This window comes from Lutra lutra, chromosome 3 (assembly GCF_902655055.1).
Source record: "Lutra lutra chromosome 3, mLutLut1.2, whole genome shotgun sequence".
NCBI lineage: Eukaryota > Metazoa > Chordata > Mammalia > Carnivora > Mustelidae > Lutra > Lutra lutra.
Genome location: NC_062280.1, coordinates 39,308,880 through 39,330,079, shown reverse-complemented (window position 1 = coordinate 39,330,079; position 21,200 = coordinate 39,308,880). Strand labels below are relative to the sequence as shown.

Below are 21,200 nucleotides of genomic sequence, written 5' to 3'. Positions count from 1 at the left end.
CCAGCCACCTGAGCTCTCAACCCATCACCATGAGTCTTTTCGCTCATGGGAAATAAGCCAGCTTCAGTAACGGCCTGGCATCCTTCAGATTTTCCCAGACAGAATCTTGGCTCGTGCTCTGTGGTTGTCCAGCGTGGCCGGTCCTGCCATCTGCTTTGGAGAGATTCTCCTCCAACGTTAAAGGGCAAATTTCCTGTAGCTTGGAGATTTGGTGAGCCTTGATCTGTTAGTCTTGCTGTAAATCAAGAAGAACTTGAAATACCTGCTGGTGCTATTGTCCCTCCCTGTGTTTTCTGAACATCAGTGACACTTTCAAAGTTTGAAGACTATGGATGAGGACACCAATGATTTCCTCTTCCTTAGCCAGTGTAGTGTACATCTGATTTCCTTTAAAGTGTTTTGAAATAACGCTTTGACGAGGGGCACCAATCAGTTTCTTTGGGAGTCCTTTGGATTCGTCCAGAAGTGTCCATTTTCTGCTATGTTCCTTACAATCCCCAGCCCCACCATCCAAGCTGTCATCCCCTGAGATCACCACCCCGTTACTCCTCCTTGGCAAGTAGTTACCTGGAGGTGTGATCTGATTTTCTTCCATTTTCTAACATTTCCCTTTGTTTAATCTGCTCACTTACTCCCCCCTTCCCTTCTTTGGCTACTTGTGAAAGCAGCTTCGTGCATCCCTGACCATCGTGGTCTTCATTCAAAGCATCTGTAGTATTGCCCAATGCTCTCTTTTTCCTTTCTCATATGTTTTGAAGGTTGTCCTCGTTGCAGGGACGTGGCTGTGTTTTCTTGCATATTCTGAAGGATGAGTGGTTCTCCTAATGCTAGCCATCAGCCCCACTTGTTCTAAATGCTTAGACTTCACTTTGATATGTCTTTTTCTGATTTTTTTTAAATTTTTTTATTTTTTCAGCATAACAATTTTCATTATTTTTGCACCACACCCAGTGCTCCATGCAATCCGTGCCCTCTATAATACCCACCACCTGGTGCCCCCAACCTCCCACCCCCCACCCCTTCAAAATTCTCAGATCGTTTTTCAGAGTCCATAGTCTCTCATGGTTCACCTCCCCTTCCAATTTCCCTCAACTCCCTTCTCCTCTCCATCTCCCCTTGTCCTCCATGCTATTTGTTATGCAACACAAATAAGTGAAACCATATGATAATTGACTCTCTCTGCTTGATTTATTTCACGCAGCATAATCTCTTCTAGTCCCGTCCATGTTGCTACAAAACTTGGGTATTCATCCTTTCTTTTTACTTTTTCTTTTCTTTTCTTTTTTTTTTTTTTTTTTTACAGCTTTATAAACATATATTTTTATCCCCAGGGGTACAGGTCTGAGAATCGCCAGGTTTACACACTTCACAACACTCACCATAGCACATACCCTCCCCAATATCCATAACCCCACCCCCTCTCCCAACCCCTTCCCCCCATCAACCCTCAGTTTGTTTTGTGAGATTAAGAGTCACTTATGGTTTGTCTCCCTCCCAATCCCATCTTGTTTCATTTACTCTTCTCCTACCCCCTCAACCCCCCATGTTGCATCTCCTCTCCCTCATATCAGGGAGATCATATGATAGTTGTCTTTCTCCGATTGACTTATTTCGCTAAGCATGATACCCTCTAGTTCCATCCACGTCGTCACAAATGGCAAGATTTCATTTCTTTTGATGGCTGCATAGTATTCCATTGTGTATATATACCACCTCTTCTTTATCCATTCGTCTGTAGATGGACATCTAGGTTCTTTCCATAGTTTGGCTATTGTAGACATTGCTGCTCTAAACATTCGGGTGCACGTGCCCCTTCGGATCACTACGTTTGTATCTTTAGGGTAAATACCCAGCAGTGCAATTGCAGGGTCATAGGGTAGTTCTATTTTCAACATTTTGAGGAACCTCCATGCTGTTTTCCAGAGTGGTTGCACCAGCTTGCATTCCCACCAACAGTGTAGGAGGGTTCCCCTTTCTCCGCATCCTCGCCAGCATCTGTCATTTCCTGACTTGTTAATTTTAGCCATTCTGACTGGTGTGAGGTGATATCTCATGGTGGTTTTGATTTGTATTTCCCTGATGCCGAGTGATATGGAGCACTTTTTCATGTGTCTGTTGGCCATCTGGATGTCTTCTTTGCAGAAATGTCTGTTCATGTCCTCTGCCCATTTCTTGATTGGATTATTTGTTCTTTGGGTGTTGAGTTTGCTAAGTTCTTTATAGATTTTGGACACTAGCCCTTTATCTGATATGTCATTTGCAAATATCTTCTCCCATTCTGTCAGTTGTCTTTTGGTTTTGTTAACTGTTTCCTTTGCTGTGCAAAAGCTTTTGATCTTGATAAAATCCCAAAAGTTCATTTTTGCCCTTGCTTCTCTTGCCTTTGGTGATGTTCCTAGGAAGATTTTGCTGCAGCTGAGGTCGAAGAGGTTGCTGCCTGTGTTCTCCTCGAGGATTTTGATGGATTCCTTTCTCACATTGAGATCCTTCATCCATTTTGAGTCTATTTTCGTGTGTGGTGTAAGGAAATGATCCAATTTCATTTTTCTGCATGTGGCTGTCCAATTTTCCCAACACCATTTATTGAAGAGGCTGTCTTTTTTCCATTGGACATTCTTTCCTGCTTTGTCAAAGATGAGTTGACCATAGAGTTGAGGGTCCATTTCTGGGCTCTCTATTCTGTTCCATTGATCTATGTGTCTGTTTTTGTGCCAGTACCATGCTGTCTTGATGATGACAGCTTTGTAATAGAGCTTGAAGTCCGGAATTGTGATGCCACCAACTTTGGCTTTCTTTTTCAATATTCCTTTGGCTATTCGAGGTCTTTTCTGGTTCCATATAAATTTTAGGATTATTTGTTCCATTTCTTTGAAAAAAATGGATGGTACTTTGATAGGAATTGCATTAAATGTGTAGATTGCTTTAGGTAGCATAGACATTTTCACAATATTTATTCTTCCAATCCAGGAGCATGGAACATTTTTCCATTTCTTTGTGTCTTCCTCAATTTCTTTCATGAGTACTTTATAGTTTTCTGAGTATAGATTCTTAGTCTCTTTGGTTAGGTTTATTCCTAGGTATCTTATAGTTTTGGGTGCAATTGTAAATGGGATGGACTCCTTAATTTCTCTTTCTTCTGTCTTGTTGTTGGTGTAGAGAAATGCAACTGATTTCTGTGCATTGATTTTATATCCTGACACTTTACTGAATTCCTGTACAAGTTCTAGCAGTTTTGGAGTGGAGTCTTTTGGGTTTTCCACATATAGTATCATATCATCTGCAAAGAGTGATAGTTTGACTTCTTCTTTGCCGATTTGGATGCCTTTAATTTCCTTTTGTTGTCTGATTGCTGAGGCTAGGACTTCTAGTACTATGTTGAATAGCAGTGGTGATAACGGACATCCCTGCCGTGTTCCTGACCTTAGCGGAAAAGCTTTCAGTTTTTCTCCATTGAGAATGATATTTGCGGTGGGTTTTTCATAGATGGCTTTGATAATATTGAGGTATGTGCCGTCTATCCCTACACTTTGAAGAGTTTTGATCAGGAAGGGATGCTGTACTTTGTCAAATGCTTTTTCAGCATCTATGGAGAGTATCATATGGTTCTTGTTCTTTCTTTTATTAATGTGTTGTATCACATTGATTGATTTGCGGATGTTGAACCAACCTTGCAGCCCTGGAATAAATCCCACTTGGTCGTGGTGAATAATCCTTTTAATGTACTGTTGAATCCTATTGGCTAGTATTTTGGCGAGAATTTTTGCATCTGTGTTCATCAAGGATATGGGTCTGTAGTTCTCTTTTTTGTTGGGATCCTTGTCTGGTTTTGGGATCAAGGTGATGCTGGCCTCATAAAATGAGTTTGGAAGTTTTCCTTCTATTTCTATTTTTTGGAACAGTTTCAGGAGAATAGGAATTAGTTCTTCTTTAAATGTTTGGTAGAATTCCCCCGGGAAGCCGTCTGGCCCTGGGCTTTTGTTTGTTTGGAGATTTTTGATGACTGTTTCAATCTCCTTACTGCTTATGGGTCTGTTCAGGCTTTCTATTTCTTCCTGGTTCAGTTGTGGTAGTTTATATGTCTCTAGGAATGCATCCATTTCTTCCAGATTGTCAAATTTGTTGGCGTAGAGTTGCTCATAGTATGTTCTTATAATTGTCTGTATTTCTTTGGTGTTCGTTGTGATCTCTCCTCTTTCATTCATGATTTTATTTATTTGGGTCCTCTCTCTTTTCTTTTTGATAAATCTGGCCAGGGGTTTATCAATCTTATTAATTCTTTCAAAGAACCAGCTCCTAGTTTCATTGATTTGTTCTATTGTTTTTTTGGTTTCTATTTCATTGATTTCTGCTCTAATCTTTATGATTTCTCTTCTCCTGCTGGGTTTAGGCTTTCTTTCTTGTTCTTTCTCCAGCTCCTTTAGGTGTAGGGTTAGGTTGTGTACCTGAGACCTTTCTTGTTTCTTGAGAAAGGCTTGTACCACTATATATTTTCCTCTCAGGACTGCCTTTGTTGTGTCCCACAGATTCTGAACCGTTGTGTTTTCATTATCATTTGTTTCCGTAAATTTTTTCAATTCTTCTTTAATTTCCTGGCTGACCCATTCATTCTTTAGAAGGATGCTGTTTAGTCTCCATGTATTTGGGTTCTTTCCCAATTTCCTCTTGTGATTGAGTTCTAGCTTCAGAGCATTGTGGTCTGAAAATATGCAGGGAATGATCCCAATCTTTTGATACCGGTTGAGACTTGATTTAGGACCAAGAATGTGATCTATTCTGGAGAATGTTCCATGTGCACTAGAGAAGAATGTGTATTCTGTTGCTTTGGGATGAAATGTTCTGAATATATCTGTGATGTCCATCTGGTCCAGTGTGTCATTTAAGGCCTTGATTTCCTTGTTGATCTTTTGCTTGGATGATCTGTCCATTTCAGTGAGGGGAGTGTTAAAATCCCCTACTATTATTGTATTCTTGTCGACGTGTTTCTTTGATTTTGTTATTAATTGGTTTATATAGTTGGCTGCTCCCACGTTAGGGGCATAGATATTTAAAATTGTTAGATCTTCTTGTTGGACAGTTCCTTTGAGTATGATATAGTGTCCTTCCTCATCTCTTATTATAGTCTTTGGCTTAAAGTCTAATTGATCTGATATAAGGATTGCCACTCCTGCTTTCTTCTGATGTCCATTAGCATGGTAAATTCTTTTCCACCCCCTCACTTTAAACCTGGAGGTGTCTTCGGGTTTAAGATGAGTTTCTTGTAGGCAACATATAGATGGTTTTTGTTTTTTTATCCATTCTGATACCCTGTGTCTTTTGATTGGGGCATTTAGCCCATTAACATTCAGGGTAAGTATTGAGAGATATGAATTTAGTGCCATTGTATTGCCTGTAAGGTGACTGTTATTGTATATTGTCTCTGTTTCTTTCTGATCTACTACTTTGAGGGTCTCTCTTTGCTTAGAGGACCCCTTTCAATATTTCCTGTAGAGCTGGTTTGGTATTTGCAAATTCTTTCAGTTTTTGTTTGTCCTGGAAGCTTTTAATCTCTCCTTCTATTTTCAATGATAGCCTAGCTGGATATAGTATTCTTGGCTGCATGTTTTTCTCATTTAGTACTCTGAATATATCATGCCAGCTTTTTCTGGCCTGCCAGGTCTCTATGGATAAGTCTGCTGCCAATCTAATATTTTTACCATTGTATGTTACAGACTTCTTTTCCCGGGCTGCCTTCAGGATCTTTTCTTTGTCACTAAGACTTGTAAATTTTACTATTAGGTGACGGGGTGTGGACCTATTCTTATTGATTGAGGGGGGTTCTCTGAACCTCCTGAATTTTGATGCTTGTTCCCTTTGCCATATTGGGGAAATTCTCTCCAATAATTCTCTCCAATATACCTTCTGCTCCCCTCTCTGTTTCCTCTTCTTCTGGAATCCCAATTATTCTAATGTTGTTTCGTCTTATGGTGTCACTTATCTCTCGAATTCTCCCCTCGTGGTCCAGTAGCTGTTTGTCCCTCTTTTGCTCAGCTTCTTTATTCTCTGTCATTTGGTCTTCTATATCGCTAATTCTTTCTTCTGCCTCATTTATCCTAGCAGTGAGAGCCTCCATTTTTGATTGCACCTCATTAATAGCTTTTTTGATTTCAACTTGGTTAGATTTTAGTTCTTTTATTTCTCCAGAAAGGGCTTTTATATCTGCTGAGAGGGTTGCTTTAATATCTTCCATGCCTTTTTCAAGCCCGGCTAGAACCTTGAGAATCGTCATTCTGAACTCTATATCTGACATATTACCAATGTCTGTATTGATTAGGTCCCTAGCCTTTGGTACTGACTCTTGTTCTTTTTTTTTGTTGTGAATTTTTCCGCCTTGTCATTTTGTCCAGATAAGAGTTTATGAAGGAGCAAGTAAAATACTAAAAGGGTGGCAACAACCCCAGGAAAATATGCTTTAGCCAAATCAGAAGAGATCCCGAATTGTGAGGGGGGATAAAGGGGATAAAAAGAGGTTCAGAAAGAAAGAAAGAAAAAAAAAAGAAACTATTAAAAAAAAGAAAGCCAATAAAGAAAAAATATAAAAAGAGGAAAAAAATATATATATATTAGATAAACTATTTAAAAAACGTTAAAAAAAGAAAACGGTAAAAGTTAAAAAAATTAGCAGAAGAAGAGAAAAAGAAAAAAAAATTGAAAAAGAAAAAAAAAATTAAGTTAACTGCAAGGCTAAAAAATCATGGGGAGAAAGCCATGAGTTCCGTGCTTTGCTTTCTTCTCCTCTGGAATTCCGCCGCTCTCCTTGGTAGGTGAACTTGGTCCTGGCTGGGTTTCCCGTTGATCTTCTGGGGGAGGGGCCCGTTGTAGTGATTCTCAAGCGTTTTTGCCCCAGGCGGAGTTGCACCGCCCTTACCCGGGGCCGCGCTGAGTAATCCGCTCGGGTTTGCTTTCGGGAGCTTTTGTTCCCTGAGCGCTTTCCGTAGAGTCTGGAGGACGGGAATGAAGATGGCGGCCTCCCGGTCTCCGGCCCGGAGGAGCCGAGAGCCCGGGGCCCCACTCCTCAGTGCGCCCTTGGAGAACAGCGCCCAATGACTCCCGTCACCCTGGCCTCCGGCCGCGCTCCGAGCTGACCGAGCCTGCGACCGGTTCAAGGCAACCCCGAGCTGAGAGTCACTCCTCGGCTCTGTCTCTGCAGCCGGCTTCCCCGTTCTAATACCGGTAAGCTCTACGACACTCAGACACCCCCGATCCTTCTGCGACCCTGCGGGAGCTGAGGCCGCGCTGACCCCGCCTGGGCTTCACCCCAGTTAAGCCTCTGGAGCGATGTCCCTCAGCGGAACAGACTTTTAAAAGTCCCGATTTTGTGCTCCGTTGCTCCGCCGCTCGCTGGGAGCCGGCCCCTCCCCCCGCGGTCTATCTTCCCGTCGCTTTGGATTCACTTCTCCGCCAGTCCTACCTTGCAGAAAGTGGTTGATTTTCTGTTTCTGGAATTGCTGTTCTTCTTCTCTTCAATCTCCCGTTGGATTTGTAGGTGTTTGCAATCTTTAGATAAGCTATTTAGCTGATCTCCCGCTACCCGAAGTAGTCTCAGCCTGCTACTTCTCCACCATCTTGACTCCTCCCCTTTTTCTGATTTTTTTAAATAAAGATTTTATTTATTTATTGGACAGAGAGATAGAGATCACAAGTAGGCAGAGAGGCAGGCAGAAGGAGAGGGGGAAGCAGGCTCCCTGCTGAGCAAGGAGCCTGATGCGGGGCTCGATCCCAGGACCCTGGGATCATGACCTGAGCCAAAGCAGAGGCTTAACTCACTGAGCCACCCAGGCGCCCCTCTTTTTCTGTTTTTAAGCCCCATTTTAAGTCTAAGAGTTGGTGGTTTCCAGCTCTTTATTAACAGTCCCCAGGTTTCTAAAAATTCTCTTCTATTTTTTTTTTTTAAGACTTGTTTACTCATTTGAGAAAGAGAGAGAGAGAGAGCGCATGAGTAGGGGAAGGGGCAGAGGGAGCAGGAGAGAGAAAATCTCAAGCAGACTCCCCTCTGAGCAAGGAGCCCAACATGGGACTTGATTCCAGGAACTTGGGATCATGACCTGAGCCAAAGGCAGATGCTTAACTGATGAGCCACTCAGGCATCCCAGCTTTCTTTCTTTTTTTTTTAGAGCCATCTTGGAGTCACAGTAAAATTGAGAGGAAAGCAGAGACTTCCCATATGCTGTCTGCCCCCTGCTCATGCACAGCATCCCCCACCACCAACGTCCCCCACCAGAGTGAGACATTCGTTACAGGTGATAAACCGACGTTGATGTGCCACTAGCACCCATAGCCCACGGCTTGTGCCAGGCCTCCCTCCTGGTGTTGTGCACCCTGTGGGTTTGGGCAAATGTATCACAGGTAACCATAAGTTCTTTTCACTGCCCTAAAAATCTTGGCCATTTGGATAGGTGTGCTGTGGTATTGCATTGTTGTTTTCATTTGTATTTTTTCTGATGACATACGATGTGGGGCATCTTTTCCTATGGGTCTTTGCCACTGGAATATCTTCTTTGGTGAGGTGTCTTAATAAAGCCCATTTTTAAATTGGGCTCTTTATTTTCTTATTGTTGAGTTTTTTTTTTTTTTTTAAGATTTTATTTATTTACTTGACAGACAGAGACCACAGGTAGGCAGAGAGGCAGGCAGAGAGAGAGGGGGAAGCAGGCTCCCTGCCAAGCAGAGAGCCAGATGCTGGGCTCGATCCCAGGACCCTGACATCTCGACCTGAGCCGAAGGCAGAGGCTTTAACCCACTGAGCCACTGAGTTCTGTGTAAAGTTTGGACAATAGTACTTTGTCAGATGTGTCTTCTGCAAATACTTTCTCCTAGTCTGTGGCTTGCTTCTTGTTCTCCTGATAATGTCTTTTCCAGAGCAGTTTTTAATTTTAACGAAGTCCTGCTTATCGGTCATGTCTTTCGCGAGTGCTGCCTCTGGTTATATTGAAAAGATCATCACCATATCCAAGGTCATTTCTCCAACTCCCATCCCAAACTCCCATTCCCAAACTCCCATCCTCTGGGAGTTTCATAATCTTGCTTTTTATAGTTGGGTCTATAGCCAATTTGAGTAAATCTTTATGTCTGTCTTTAGATTCTGGAAGAGTCCCAGAATCCAATCACCCCACGAGTGATTGGGATTATCTACTTTCCTTCTATTTACCATCCTCTACCCTATTTTCTTGGCTAAACTCAGAGGAGGGAATTTCTGGGCTGAGTGAACTGTTCTTATGTTTGGGGCTCTTTGGGACTCCAGTCTGTCCCATGAACCTTCTCCACTTTCCGGAATCTGCCTGATTTCCCCTTGTCCTTGCAAAATCTCTCCATCCGGGCCAGGACTGCTCTTAGCCAGATCAGGCAGTCCCTCTGGGCTCTGAAGACTGCCTTAGCTCTCCACAAAAGCTCCCCTCAGCTCAGCCACCAGAGCCCCAGTCCTCTTAGCAACTAATTCATCCAGGCTCCTGCGGGTCCCCCAGCCTGCACCTAGCATTGCCTTGAGTTGGAGAGGAACTCCTGGAAGCTGCCAGATGTCCCCAACCCTCTGGAGAGGCCCCCCACCCCTTAGCCAGCAGCTTGCTCTCCCTGAGGCACCTCCAGGGCTTTCCCAGGCTCCCCGAGGACCTCAGTTGTGCGTGAACCTCAAACAGGCCGCTGTGGAATGAGGATGCATGGACCTCCAGGATCACCACCACGCCTGGAGGAACCCAGGCTCCTGACTCCCGCCTGCATTTAGGACAGAACCCAGAGATCACTGTCCCTGTGGGGGCCCGTGAGGCTTCCACCGGCAAGACTCCGAGAGCCTCAGTGGCAGCTCAGGAATGACCCTTCCGCCCCCAAGTCCCTGCTGGTGACGGGCCATGGGGCAGAGGCCCTCTGGGAAGGTCCAATGGGAGGCTGGGTGCCCACTTATCCTCGGAACTTGGCCATGTCTCAGGGCGTCCCGGCCAGCACGGGCACAGTGGTTCTGGTGGCCCAGCTCCCAGAGAGGGGTGGGCAGCCAGCTGCCTCGGTCTTCAGCACATCTGAGCACCTGGCCTACCTGCGGGAAGGACCAAAGCTACCAGCCCATGTGGGTTCTGGTCTTTCATTTGATCTCGGAGCAGTGGACCTGATGGTGTTTTGTGGGCACTAGTCCCCGAGACGCTTCCCTGCCACCTGCTGGAACATGGTCAGATTAAATACACAAACCTGGATATAGTTAAGAATGAGGGGATCCCTAGAGGCCCATAGCGAGCTCCCCTGTAGGGGTGTTGCTCTCAGCTGAGCTTGCGTGATGCCCGACCACTGATCTCCCTGATCGGCAGAAGCTCCTGGTCGGGGGCACAAGGACAGACCCAGAAACACAAGGTGTGATACACAGGAGAGGGATGGACAGCAAACTGGGAGCCCAGCTCAGACCCACACCCTCTCTGAGGGGCCACACGGCTCAGGATCCCAGCTCTGGGTGCTGGGTCCAGACCTGACCCAGGCCTCTGGTCCCCAGATGGGTCCACATCATGCCCTGCCTCCCAGCTCTCTCTGGTGGCCCGGGCATCATGGGCTCTGAGGCCTGGCATCACAGCTGCCCTCACCCGAGCCCACTGCTGGCCCACATCCTGGAGGATGGGCTTGCCTGGTGCTGCTCCTTGTTCATTTGTACGGAAGCGGGAGGACCTGCGGCCAAGTCTGAGCACCTGCCTGTCTGGCTTCTCCACCTGTGGTCCCGGGGCTGCAGCACCCCGGGATCTGGTTAGAAAAGCAGAGTCTCGGGCCCCATCCCACACCCTCTGGATCAGAACGAGCTTTTCATCAAAGCCCCTGAGTGAGTAGCAAGGACAACACCTTTTGAGACCAGAGACCACCTGGGAGCTGGGAGCACCTCAGAGAGCCACAGGGCTCCCAACTATGAGGATGGTGAGGGCCAGACCAGTAGCCACTCCTCTCGTGCATTTCATTTAAACAGCTGATCAGAACGGGTGGGATCCCGAGACCTCCTTCGACATGGTTCCTTGCGTAACTGAACCATCTGGAGTTTGCTCCTTGGTGAGTCGCAGGTTGAAACAGACCGGAAACTTTATTTGCAACAAATGAAGAGATCAAGGAGAGTCGTGTCCGAGTCGTGTCCGAGGCTGGGACTCCATAGCGAGAGTGAATGGGTTTCCCTTATTTAGGGTGAGGATGAATATTTAGAAAGGAGAACCTTATCTTCGTGTGTGGAGGAGGCTTGGGGGGCTTGCGTTTTAAGCAAACGTTGTCATGTGAGTGAGGCTTGTGCTCCCCCTTGGGCTGGGGGGGGTTAGTATTATAATGAGGTAAAGGTAAATGAGTCACTCCAGGGGTCACTCTCAGTCCCTCTGCACAGGCATCAGTCCTCAGTGGGAGGGGGGCGCGGTGTGGAGCTCGGACTGGCTGCCCCAGCTCTCCTGGGCAGTCATTCTTCAAGGGTAGTTTTGGTTCCATCATATGATGCTATGCCTGTCGGGTGTTTTGATGGAAAGAAGAGTTTACGGAACAATGTGGGGAGAAAGGCCGATGGTACAAACAAGATGGTGAGCAGTGAAGCTTAGGTCTGGCGGTCTGGCTGGTGACAATTGGGCCACAGCTATTGGCTTATTGATTTTTGGAGGAAGACAGGCCATGGGGAGACGGTGTAGAGGGTCCGACTAAAGAAAAGAGATCCTGCCCGCCCAGTCAGTTTCTGGCTCTCTTACCTACTGCTATGTGGCCTTGGTCAAGGGGTTGACCCTCCCTGTGCCTCTGTTTCCCCATCTGTAAAGTCGGGATCCCAGAGAACCTACCCAGCTGAGTGTCATGAGGATTGAGTTAACCCTTGTAGAGCACTGGGTAATCACTCAGTGTTATGAGGATTGTTGGTGATTAACCAGGAACCCTGGAAGCATGGGGATCTGTTGACGTGGGTGCTTCAGGAGGACTTGGATGTGGAAGGTCAGCAAATATTTACCTACCAGTCACCACAAAATACACATTAAATCAACACTGATTCTCTATTGCATCATCACACAATTGAATCTCTAAGTCTGTTTCCTAAGAAGGGAAAAGAGCTTTCTTGGGATTTTAGACGGCTTGTTGTAATCGTTGCAAGGACGTCGCATTTACAACCTTGAGACCCACGCACTTCAAGGCAGAACAGGCAGGATTTGCCCTGCACAGGAAGGGAGGAACAGGGGTGAGGGATGGAGATGAGGCAGGAATTTAGGAATGAGAGCAGAGCTGGAGGTCCTGGCCGGTGGGCCTCCCTGAGTTCCGGTTTGGGCCGGCACATCTGGGATTGCGGCTGGGCACCCACGAGGCAGTGGGAGAGTGAACTCAGAGAAGGTGCGGTGCATGCTGCTCAGTCCCCTTAAAAACATGGGGCCCTTCCCCTGGGGTTCAGCAGTGTCTGTGGGGCTTGTATCCCCCTCCTCCCAACATTTCAGCAAACAGAAAATTCTACAAGGGAAGTTTACAGGGGGAATGATGTAATGGGGAGAAGAGACAGATCTCTCATGCAGAAAAATTCCAAATAATCCGTGTAGATACTTGCTACTTGCTTCCAAGGAAGTGGAGCCTGATCCCCACTCCTGGAGCATGGGCTGACGTCGCGACTTCTACCCGAGGACAGAATCCGAAGAGGGAAAACGCAAAAACAATGAATTCTGTTACGCTGAAAAGAAATTAAAAAAAACAAAACAACAACAACAACAAAAACCACAACATATAAGAGAAAAAAAAAAAGAAAGAGGGAAAACAAAAGAGCAGCTTTACTGCAGAGAAACCCAACAACAGGGTCTCCGCCAGATGTTCAAGGTCAACATCAAGTGATAAGTCACGGGGCTGTGTGCACCCTCCATACGATGGAATGAGGACGGGACTCTATCTGGGTGGTCTCCCTCCTCAAACGCATAGTCTCATTCTAATCAGGAGAAAAAGTTCAGATCCCACCTTTGAGAGATTCTACAAAATGCCCCTCATGGCAAACAAAGGGAATCAGAGGAGCCGAAGGAGACAGGATGGACTAAATAAACATCATGTTGGGTCCTGGGAGAGATCCGACACAGGGGCAGGACATTAAGGAACAACTAAGGAAATCTGAGACAAGTATGGACTTGAAATGTTAATAATAACACATCAATATTGGTCCATGAATTACGACAAACATTAATTTAGGATGTTAATAATAGGAGAAACCATGTGTGGGGAATATGGAAACTCTGCTATCTTTGCATTTTTTTCTGTAAATCTAAAATTTTTTAAAATATAAAGCTGCTTCAAAACAAAACAACCATATACCTACCACCTAATTTGGACTCTTCCTACTTTTCTGTCTCTATCACAGTTTGCGTGTGTATGACCGACACATCTAGCCCTCCCTCTGGCTCTTTATGTACCTCTCTTGACTGCCCGCTTTTTTTCCCCCTCAAAAGGGCACTCTGGAATTTGGGCAGGTGGGGACTCACCACCAGGGGGGTCCCAGGTTACGGCTGTGCTCCCGGAATGCCCCTCTGGCAATGCTGGGTCCCCAGGCTCAGCGGCTGCTGGCAACAAGGAGCTCTACTGCCACCCAGTGGATTTTTTAAAAATTAAAGTTGTGTGCTGGGGAGGGGGAAGCTGGAGGCCAGGTAGGCAGGGGTTGCCTCTGGCTGGGAGCATGTCTGAGCCCAGCAGCACAGGACCCTCTAGCCCTATGGTGAATTTTTAGCTAAACCCAGACAATTGCTAATCCTGGCCCCAGTTCCCAACTGTGCAGTCACTTCGTAGGGTTATATATACCACACTTTTCCAAAAAAGTCTTTTTGGGAAGGAGATAGAGCATGAAGGAATCGGGAACTTTCCAGTTTTGCTAGTATTTTTGTGACCAGGAAGAATAATTTCAGAGTGGCGGCCTGGCCTGTGTAGCTGTTTTTAAAAGATAAGTATCTGGAGGCTTCGGCTGACTGGGGCCTGGGTCTGCAGCCTGCGCTGGGTCACAGTTACCCAGTGTCAGGCTTTGACACACACACATGCTGTGGCCACAGCCTCTCTTCAATGCCGAGGCCAGAGGGACAGGAAGCCCTGAAGGGCAGGCAGCAAGCGTGGCCGCTCCTCTAGGAGAGGCCCTGTGTGTGACACGGCTGACCACATGCCTCTCGGTTAGGAGAAGGAACAAAATGGCATGTCTTAGTTTGTGTCTCCCCAGAAGCAGAGCCTAGGACAAAGGTTCAAATGCTGGTCATTTATTTGGGACTCGATCCCAGGAAGTTCTGGTACAGAGTGGGACGGGAGCCAGGGGAGGGAAAGAATCTGACAAGAGCTACGTCCTGAAACCCTTAACATCGTGGTTTGGGAGCTGGGTTCTGCTGGGAAGCACCTATCCCAGCTGAGGTCAGGTGAGGACGCTGCGGTGAGGGCTGCTTCTGGGGACATTAACGGCCACCCTTTCGGTGCCCAGGGCCACAATAAACAGTTCTGAGAGCGTAAGTGTGCTAAGGAGGTGGGCTTGGGCCCTGCTGGGTCCTTAGTGTGTTCAGTGTTGGGGTGGGTGGGCACTCAATCCTACCCCACCCACCCCACCTCCTCATCCGGGGAGAGGTCCCGGGGTGGGGGCTGCCTGAAAACTGAGGAGAGAGAACTCAGGACCACACAGAGATTCAACTGAGCAAGAGAAGGTCCTATTTGGCTTAGGAGTAGGGCTGGCAGAAGGGGACCTTCACTGCCTTCTCCACACAGGTGAGACTTCCTAAGGTGGGGAGATGCAAATGTCTCTCTAGTGTGGATGGGAGTATGCTGGCCGCCCACCAGGGTGGAAGGAGAGGGAGCCAGCTGGGGGCTCAGCCTGTCTGGAAGCGTCCCCTGGGCTGACCCAAGGCTCCTCCCACAGCCTTGTCCACTGCCCCTGTAGAATCTCCACCAAATGGAAGACCCAGGTACTGAAAAACAGAACACAACCATGTTATTTCCACAGAACACCAAGTACTTAGGTGATAAACATTTATTACCAAGGAGCTAAAGCTCATCTTGTAGAGAATGTTGAGAAATATAGACCTTCTCCCCAATCTTCTGTGTCCGCTCTCCCTGAAGTGTGACCCAGAAAAATGTTATTTCACAAATTACAGGGGACACGACCTCCTGCCTAGAAACCCAGTGATCACTGTACTCAGGGACCTAGATCCCCAGGGACACTCTGGGCCCGAGGCCTCGGGCACGTGCTCCACCTTCTGGACGTCCGTTCTCATCTGGTCACACTGGGCACCCAAACATCAGCGGGGCTGTAGAGGTCATTGTGACTGACACAAAGGCCTCGTGTCAGCTGGGAAGCCACAGGACTTTGTGCAAAGATCACCATGGCCTCCATCAGCGTGCACTTGGGCAGGGACAAGGCTCCATGAGAGTGGGCTTGAGAGCTTCTGTCCCTGTTAACTGTGTCTTGGGTTCTTGGGGCCTGCTGGAGGAATGCGGGTCGACCAGAAGTGAGGCAAGCACTGGCAGCCGGAAGCTGATGGTCCTGTCACAGCAGAGCTGAAGTGGAATGTGTCCAGACTGCTCCCGAGGGAGGTTTTTCCATGGGGCTGGCTTCCAGCTAGCTTCCAGCCAGCTGAGAGGGCTCTGAGCTTGCAGTGTGGGGTGTCCTACCTTGTCCTTCACACCTTCTAGAAACAGGATGGTCAGAGAGAGAGAGGGTACCAGGCTCTGAAAACTGCTGTAAGGACATAAATGGCCAAGGGGAGAACACTCCTTATAGAAGCAGTAGCGGAATGGAAGTGTGTCTGGGGCATTTCTAGTGAATTCTCAGGAGGGATGACTCGTTATCTCAGAGTGGCTCTAGTCTCCTGAATGAACAACGCATCGAGCATTGAGCCCTTAAAAACTTTTAGAGTCATGATCTTCTTTGGTCCTTACAAATAATATATATAAATAAAGGAATCAGGGGAAAGCTACGCATTACGTCTGAGCAGCCTGAGACTCAGTTTTTCTTGCCATGGGGAGCTGACACCTGACTGGTGACTGGTAAGAAGTGGAATGTGTGCTAACGCATGAGGCCAGCCCTCAGCGTGGCCACTTCTTCATGTCTGATCAGAGAAAGAGCAAAGTCACAAGTTCTGACCTTATGGGACCCTGTCACCTTTGGAGATGACAGACTTAACTACCTGGAAGAAATAAGCAGTAAGTAAGATGTTCACATGAAGTGCTTTGACGAGAACATGTCCCATGCCATCTCCACAGAGAACGGCGGTCCCATTTACAGACCAAGGTTAAAATGAGAAGTGAGGGGGCGCCTGGGTGGCTCAGTGGGTTAAAGCCTCTGCCTTCAGCTCAGGTCATGATCTCAGGGTCCTGGGATCGAGCCCCGCATCAGGCTCTCCGCTCAGCGGGGAGCCTGCTTCCTCTTCTCTCTCTCTGCCTGCCTTCTGCCTACTTGTGATCTCTGTCAAATAAATAAATAAAATCTTTAAAAAAAAAAAATGAGAAGTGAGGACGGGGCTGTGCACCCCCAGCCCAGGCGGCCCGGGGACAGACGGTCGCTCTGGTACTTCTGCGCTCTCTCGCCTTCACTGCAATCTTATCCTGATATCTGTAAGCCTCCTGCCCTGTGGTCCAGTTTTACCCTGGAATGTTCACAATAAAGGTCACAGAGCCATGGAGAAAGGACCCACTCCCCAAATGCTAGGGTCTAAAAAAGCCATCAGACAAGGGGTGACAACACTGAACTGTGAGAGGCAGGGCCTGGGACCTGGGAGCCCCAGCATGTAAGGGAAAGTCGCATTTGACACCAAAAATAAAACCGGGAATAGGAAAAAAGACTCGGAGAGGCATGTGTATTAACTGTTTCCGGTTAGTCTGTGACAAGATTTGTGCCTATGTATCTCCTGATGGGGCTGTTCACCATCACAAATGCAGCTATCTGTAAGACACCATAAGAATGGACAATGCTGTTTCTCCAAAATTTTATTTTAATTTAAATTACAGGGCCAGCCAGATATTCTGATAAGAAATTTACGTTTCCTCAGGAGAAAAGAAATGCTTTCATGGTATTGTTAACAACTGTATACATCTCCACTTTTTTTTAAAGGGTTAAAAATCACAATGAGTAACTGTAACTGACTTATGTAAAATTAAACCTTTATAACACAAAAAGAAACCACTTCCAGTATAACAGTTTTGGTAATATGAATATATTAAATGTTCATAACTTCAAATGCAACTTTTCAACTTTGAATGTTTTCACATTTTTCTTAAAAAACAGAAACAAAACAAGTCTTAAATCTGCCCAGATCCCAGTGCATCAGAGGCATATGGGTTTTGACAGGCTGCACCCCCACTGCCTTCCACACGGAGGCGCTAGTGCCCCGGAGCCGCAGCCAAGTGGAAGCTGTTTCAAATTTGAAGAACCAGCTTGGCAAGGAAGGAAACCTTTCTTCCACTTGGTGTGACTAAAGTTTTCATGCTAAACCCAGATACCAAGCACGAGACCACGAGAACCAGAACACTTTGTCACGGTCAAGTCTGCCGTTCCCTTCCTAAACATCTTGGATATTTTCATTTCGAGGAGTTTGGGTTGCTTTCCATACTTCCGACAGAAAAATATGAATTATTTTACACAGATTTTTGGAAAAGACAGCCTCAGAAAAACCAGTTATAACGTAGGCTGCACATCTATGTTTCCTGGAGCTATTTTCCCCACTGGTATTCCTAGGAGGGCTGAAAACCTCATGCTTAAAACATCCACTGGGCGTCTCATTTTACTGGCTGATAAATAATTCAATTAGTGAGAGATGCTAGCAAAGAGTAATTATATAAATTTCTTAATCAGCTACAGCCATGCTGAATTCGAACTGGCAAACTCTGATTTGTTAAGTTATTAGTTGTGATCTTGTATTACTAAGATGAACAGATACCATTCTAGTAACTTTACACAGGTATGTTCTAGGAGACATTGTTCTGCCGTGGTCACAGTAACAAAAAGTGGTGCAAAATCAGTTACTTCATAAATACTGATCATTTGCAGCATTAAGGAACAGGACATTAAAAAAAAAATAAATTTCCCCATGGGACACCTAGGACTAGGGACTCTTCTTTTCCTAAGAGAAGCCAAAGTTTTAATTACTCAGTTTCACAACTATTGTACTGGATTACTTATTCTACAAAGGAAAAGGTGCTCTACAGAGGCTCCCCCCACACATGGAGAATCAGCAGTCATTTAACATAATCGGGGTCATCCATATCTGGCAAATTCATGACTCATTTAAATGAATAAGGCCAACATAGCGCAGGAAAGCTTAGCCGACTGACTGACGGCTCCCCAGTAGGTAACTGAATACAAAGGACTGGTTTCCATTTTTTCTTTTAATGCTGTGATACTTAAATGTTAAATCAGCATTTTCATGTGATCGGAAGTATTTCAATTACATATGAGCATTCATTTTTTTTTTTTTTTGCAAAAACTCAATATTAGGTAATAGTTACATACTAATACAGTAACATTCCTCTGCTGTACAAATTAAATCATTTAAAAGAAATGAGCATTCTAAGAATTATATACAAAAGAAACCTGTAAGCATTGCTGAAATGAAATGCAAGGTGTCACTGTTAGCTCTACTGGTTTAAAATACCTTCCAAAGAGTAAAATTAAAATACCCTTCAACATACCCAGGTTTACAAGTCTCAAGAAAATCAAATGTCAAAAAATTCTAGAAAGCTGTGAAAAGCATATATACATTTTCCTTATGACCTTATGAAGCTTCACACCTTCGAGAAGTTGCTATCAGTTTATTTGCACGTCAACTTTATCCACCTAAAAAGCTCACATCTTGGATACAGCTGCCCTCTCGTTTCAAATACAGCTCTGCTCCATCGTCCTTTAGTGAAGGCGTACAACCTTACCAAGAAGCCATGCTCAGAGATCAACGCAAACACGCAGGTTTCATCTGCTAACAGCAATCCCCTTCTGCCCCAACCCACACCACCGTCTATACACCTGCCTCCGGAAACCTAGCCACGTTCAGAACTCCTACAGCAAACAGAGTCCTTGAACCCTGAAACGACACAAAGATCAAGAGAAAGTCCACGTGTGCTCTAGTGTGCAAGAAAGCAGCAGCTACGTTCTCCAACTTGGACTAAAAAAAAAACAAAGGTAAAATGAAAAACCGTTCACTTAACAGCAGGTTAGCAGTAAAGTTCCTCATGACCCAATAAAGAGCGCCTGATGCTGAATAGCTAACAGCAAATGCTGAATGTGGATTTAATATTTTAGATGTTGACTGGAAATTAGGCTTCTTGCTGAGCTGGTCTCTTCAAATCCCTGATCTGTTTAACTAAATAGGTCTTCTCATCGTTAAATTGTTCGTCCTCGGTCCTGTCATTCTGAAACTTGCTGAGGAACTCTATAAGTTTGGTCTGATTCTTGAGGAGGATGTCTAGGATGGGCTGCGTCTTGTTGGGATTGGCTACAAACACCTGCAAAGAGAGAAACCAATGTCAGCCTCAGGAGAGAATGGGAGCCCGGTGGCCCACGGTCAAGGCAGCCACAGAGGCTGCTGCTTGGGAAGACGTCATCTGACGAGAGGGGTGTGCATGTGTGTGTGTGCATGTGCATGCTTGCGTGTGTCTGTGAGGGGGGAGAGTCTATGTGTCAGTCCAAAGGACTGATGCCTTCATTCATGCTCTGAAATTCAGTAGCTGGTATTAAATACAGACTGTTTTTAGAATAAAATGGGCAGAAATTATATCTAGGCACAAAAAGCCAGTTTGGATTTTAAGTACTGAAACCTCCAAGAAAAGGATTAAGGAATGGATTACGCTTTACTTTGTGATTAATAATATTCTATGCCAAAGATAACTGACACTCCTCCATAATATATGCTTTTCTGGTCCCCAGTCCAGGTGATATACCCTGTTTCTGGGTCTATTTAAATGTCATACTATACATATGTGAACACTGACTGTTGGATCATTTAGATTACCAAAATTAGGTGAGTAATATTTCAATAACCGGTCAATGAAATGAGATTAACAACTCTGGAGGAAAATAATGCTTACGGTTCTAGCACTCTACCTTAAAAACGTGGAAGGCCTCAAACTGGATGTTACGACTCTTGTCTCGTAGGAGATTCATCATTAATTTGAGGTTCTCTGGTTTACTGATGTACTTCGTCATAATTGTGAAGTTGTGTCTGTCTAAAAGTAGTTCACCGAGAAGCTGAGAAGACATTTAAACAATTAACTCTTATATTATCATCAAGATTTCAAGTAAAAGTGAAGTTTAAAAAGAAACTTCATATCACTATTGTTAAGCACAGAGTGTTGTTAGCAGGTACTCAGAAGACCGATGAGCTGAACTGAAATCGTAACTGAAAAACTACTGAGTGTCCACTGCTTGCCACTTGAACACCTAGGCCTTTCTTCCGGGGGTAAAGCCTATGGGGAGTCCAGCATTGCTCTCTGCTCTTGACACAGTCCAAGGCACATCGGCCCTGAATCTGAAACTGTCAGAGCTACTCTTTAAAGATGCATTTACGTTATCTCATTAAAAAAACAAAAACAAAAACAAAAACAAAAAAAACAAAAACAAAAACAAAACCTATCAAAGAAAATGGTCAACAGGTAAGTTGTTGATAATTCTTATTTAACTACAAATCTTAGCCTAATTGAAAAATTATTTATCTGGACCTCCCAGGACAGAGGTTTCCAGATTCAAAGCTGGAACACAGGGTACCCTTAAGCCTGCGAAAGTTATGTTTTCAGCGTATGGGCTTCAGGAAGGTCTATAAAAATGAGTATTTCTCTTTTCTTTCTTTAGCAAAGTATCCTGAAGATACTCCAATTTTTTTCTTAATGACTCCTCATCATCACTAATGACATCAATTAAGCTTAAAAGAGCCTGTCTCCAGGGCTTGCTGAGTTCGAAAGAGTCTATTATACCCTTTCAGTTCTTGGTTTTCACACTGTCACTGCTTGCTCTAGTTCGCAGTCACCCCTTCGTGTTGTCAGTGGGTCAGCTTCTACTGTGGGTTTAGCGTGCCTGACCCATGGGGCTAGGGGTCGAGTTGCAGTCCTCGTGGACAGCAGCAGAAGCAGAGAGGTAGAGGGCCAGGCCCCGGCATCAGCCTGCCAGGGTTCCAATGCTGGCTCCTTGCTCCCTGTGAGCTCTGGAACCTTGAGCACATTATTTAACTTTCCCGAGCCCTAGTTCCTACATCTCACGAGAGTGCAGGGAGGAAGAAAAG

General features: G+C 45.5%; 1 protein-coding gene across 1 annotated transcript in view; it reads right to left on the bottom strand.

Annotated features, from left to right (window-relative positions):
• Positions 1–16,905: 16,905 nt before the first annotated feature.
• Positions 16,906–21,200, bottom strand: part of CAB39 (calcium binding protein 39) — an 88,810-nt gene continuing 84,515 nt past the window's right edge. Inside the window, exons 8-9 of the mRNA XM_047721287.1 lie at positions 20,030–20,173; positions 16,906–19,431 (exon numbers count right to left, since the gene is read on the bottom strand). Coding sequence (XP_047577243.1) covers positions 19,243–19,431; positions 20,030–20,173 — 333 coding nt within the window. The 3' untranslated portion in view covers positions 16,906–19,242. The remainder of the gene's footprint in view (positions 19,432–20,029; positions 20,174–21,200) is intronic.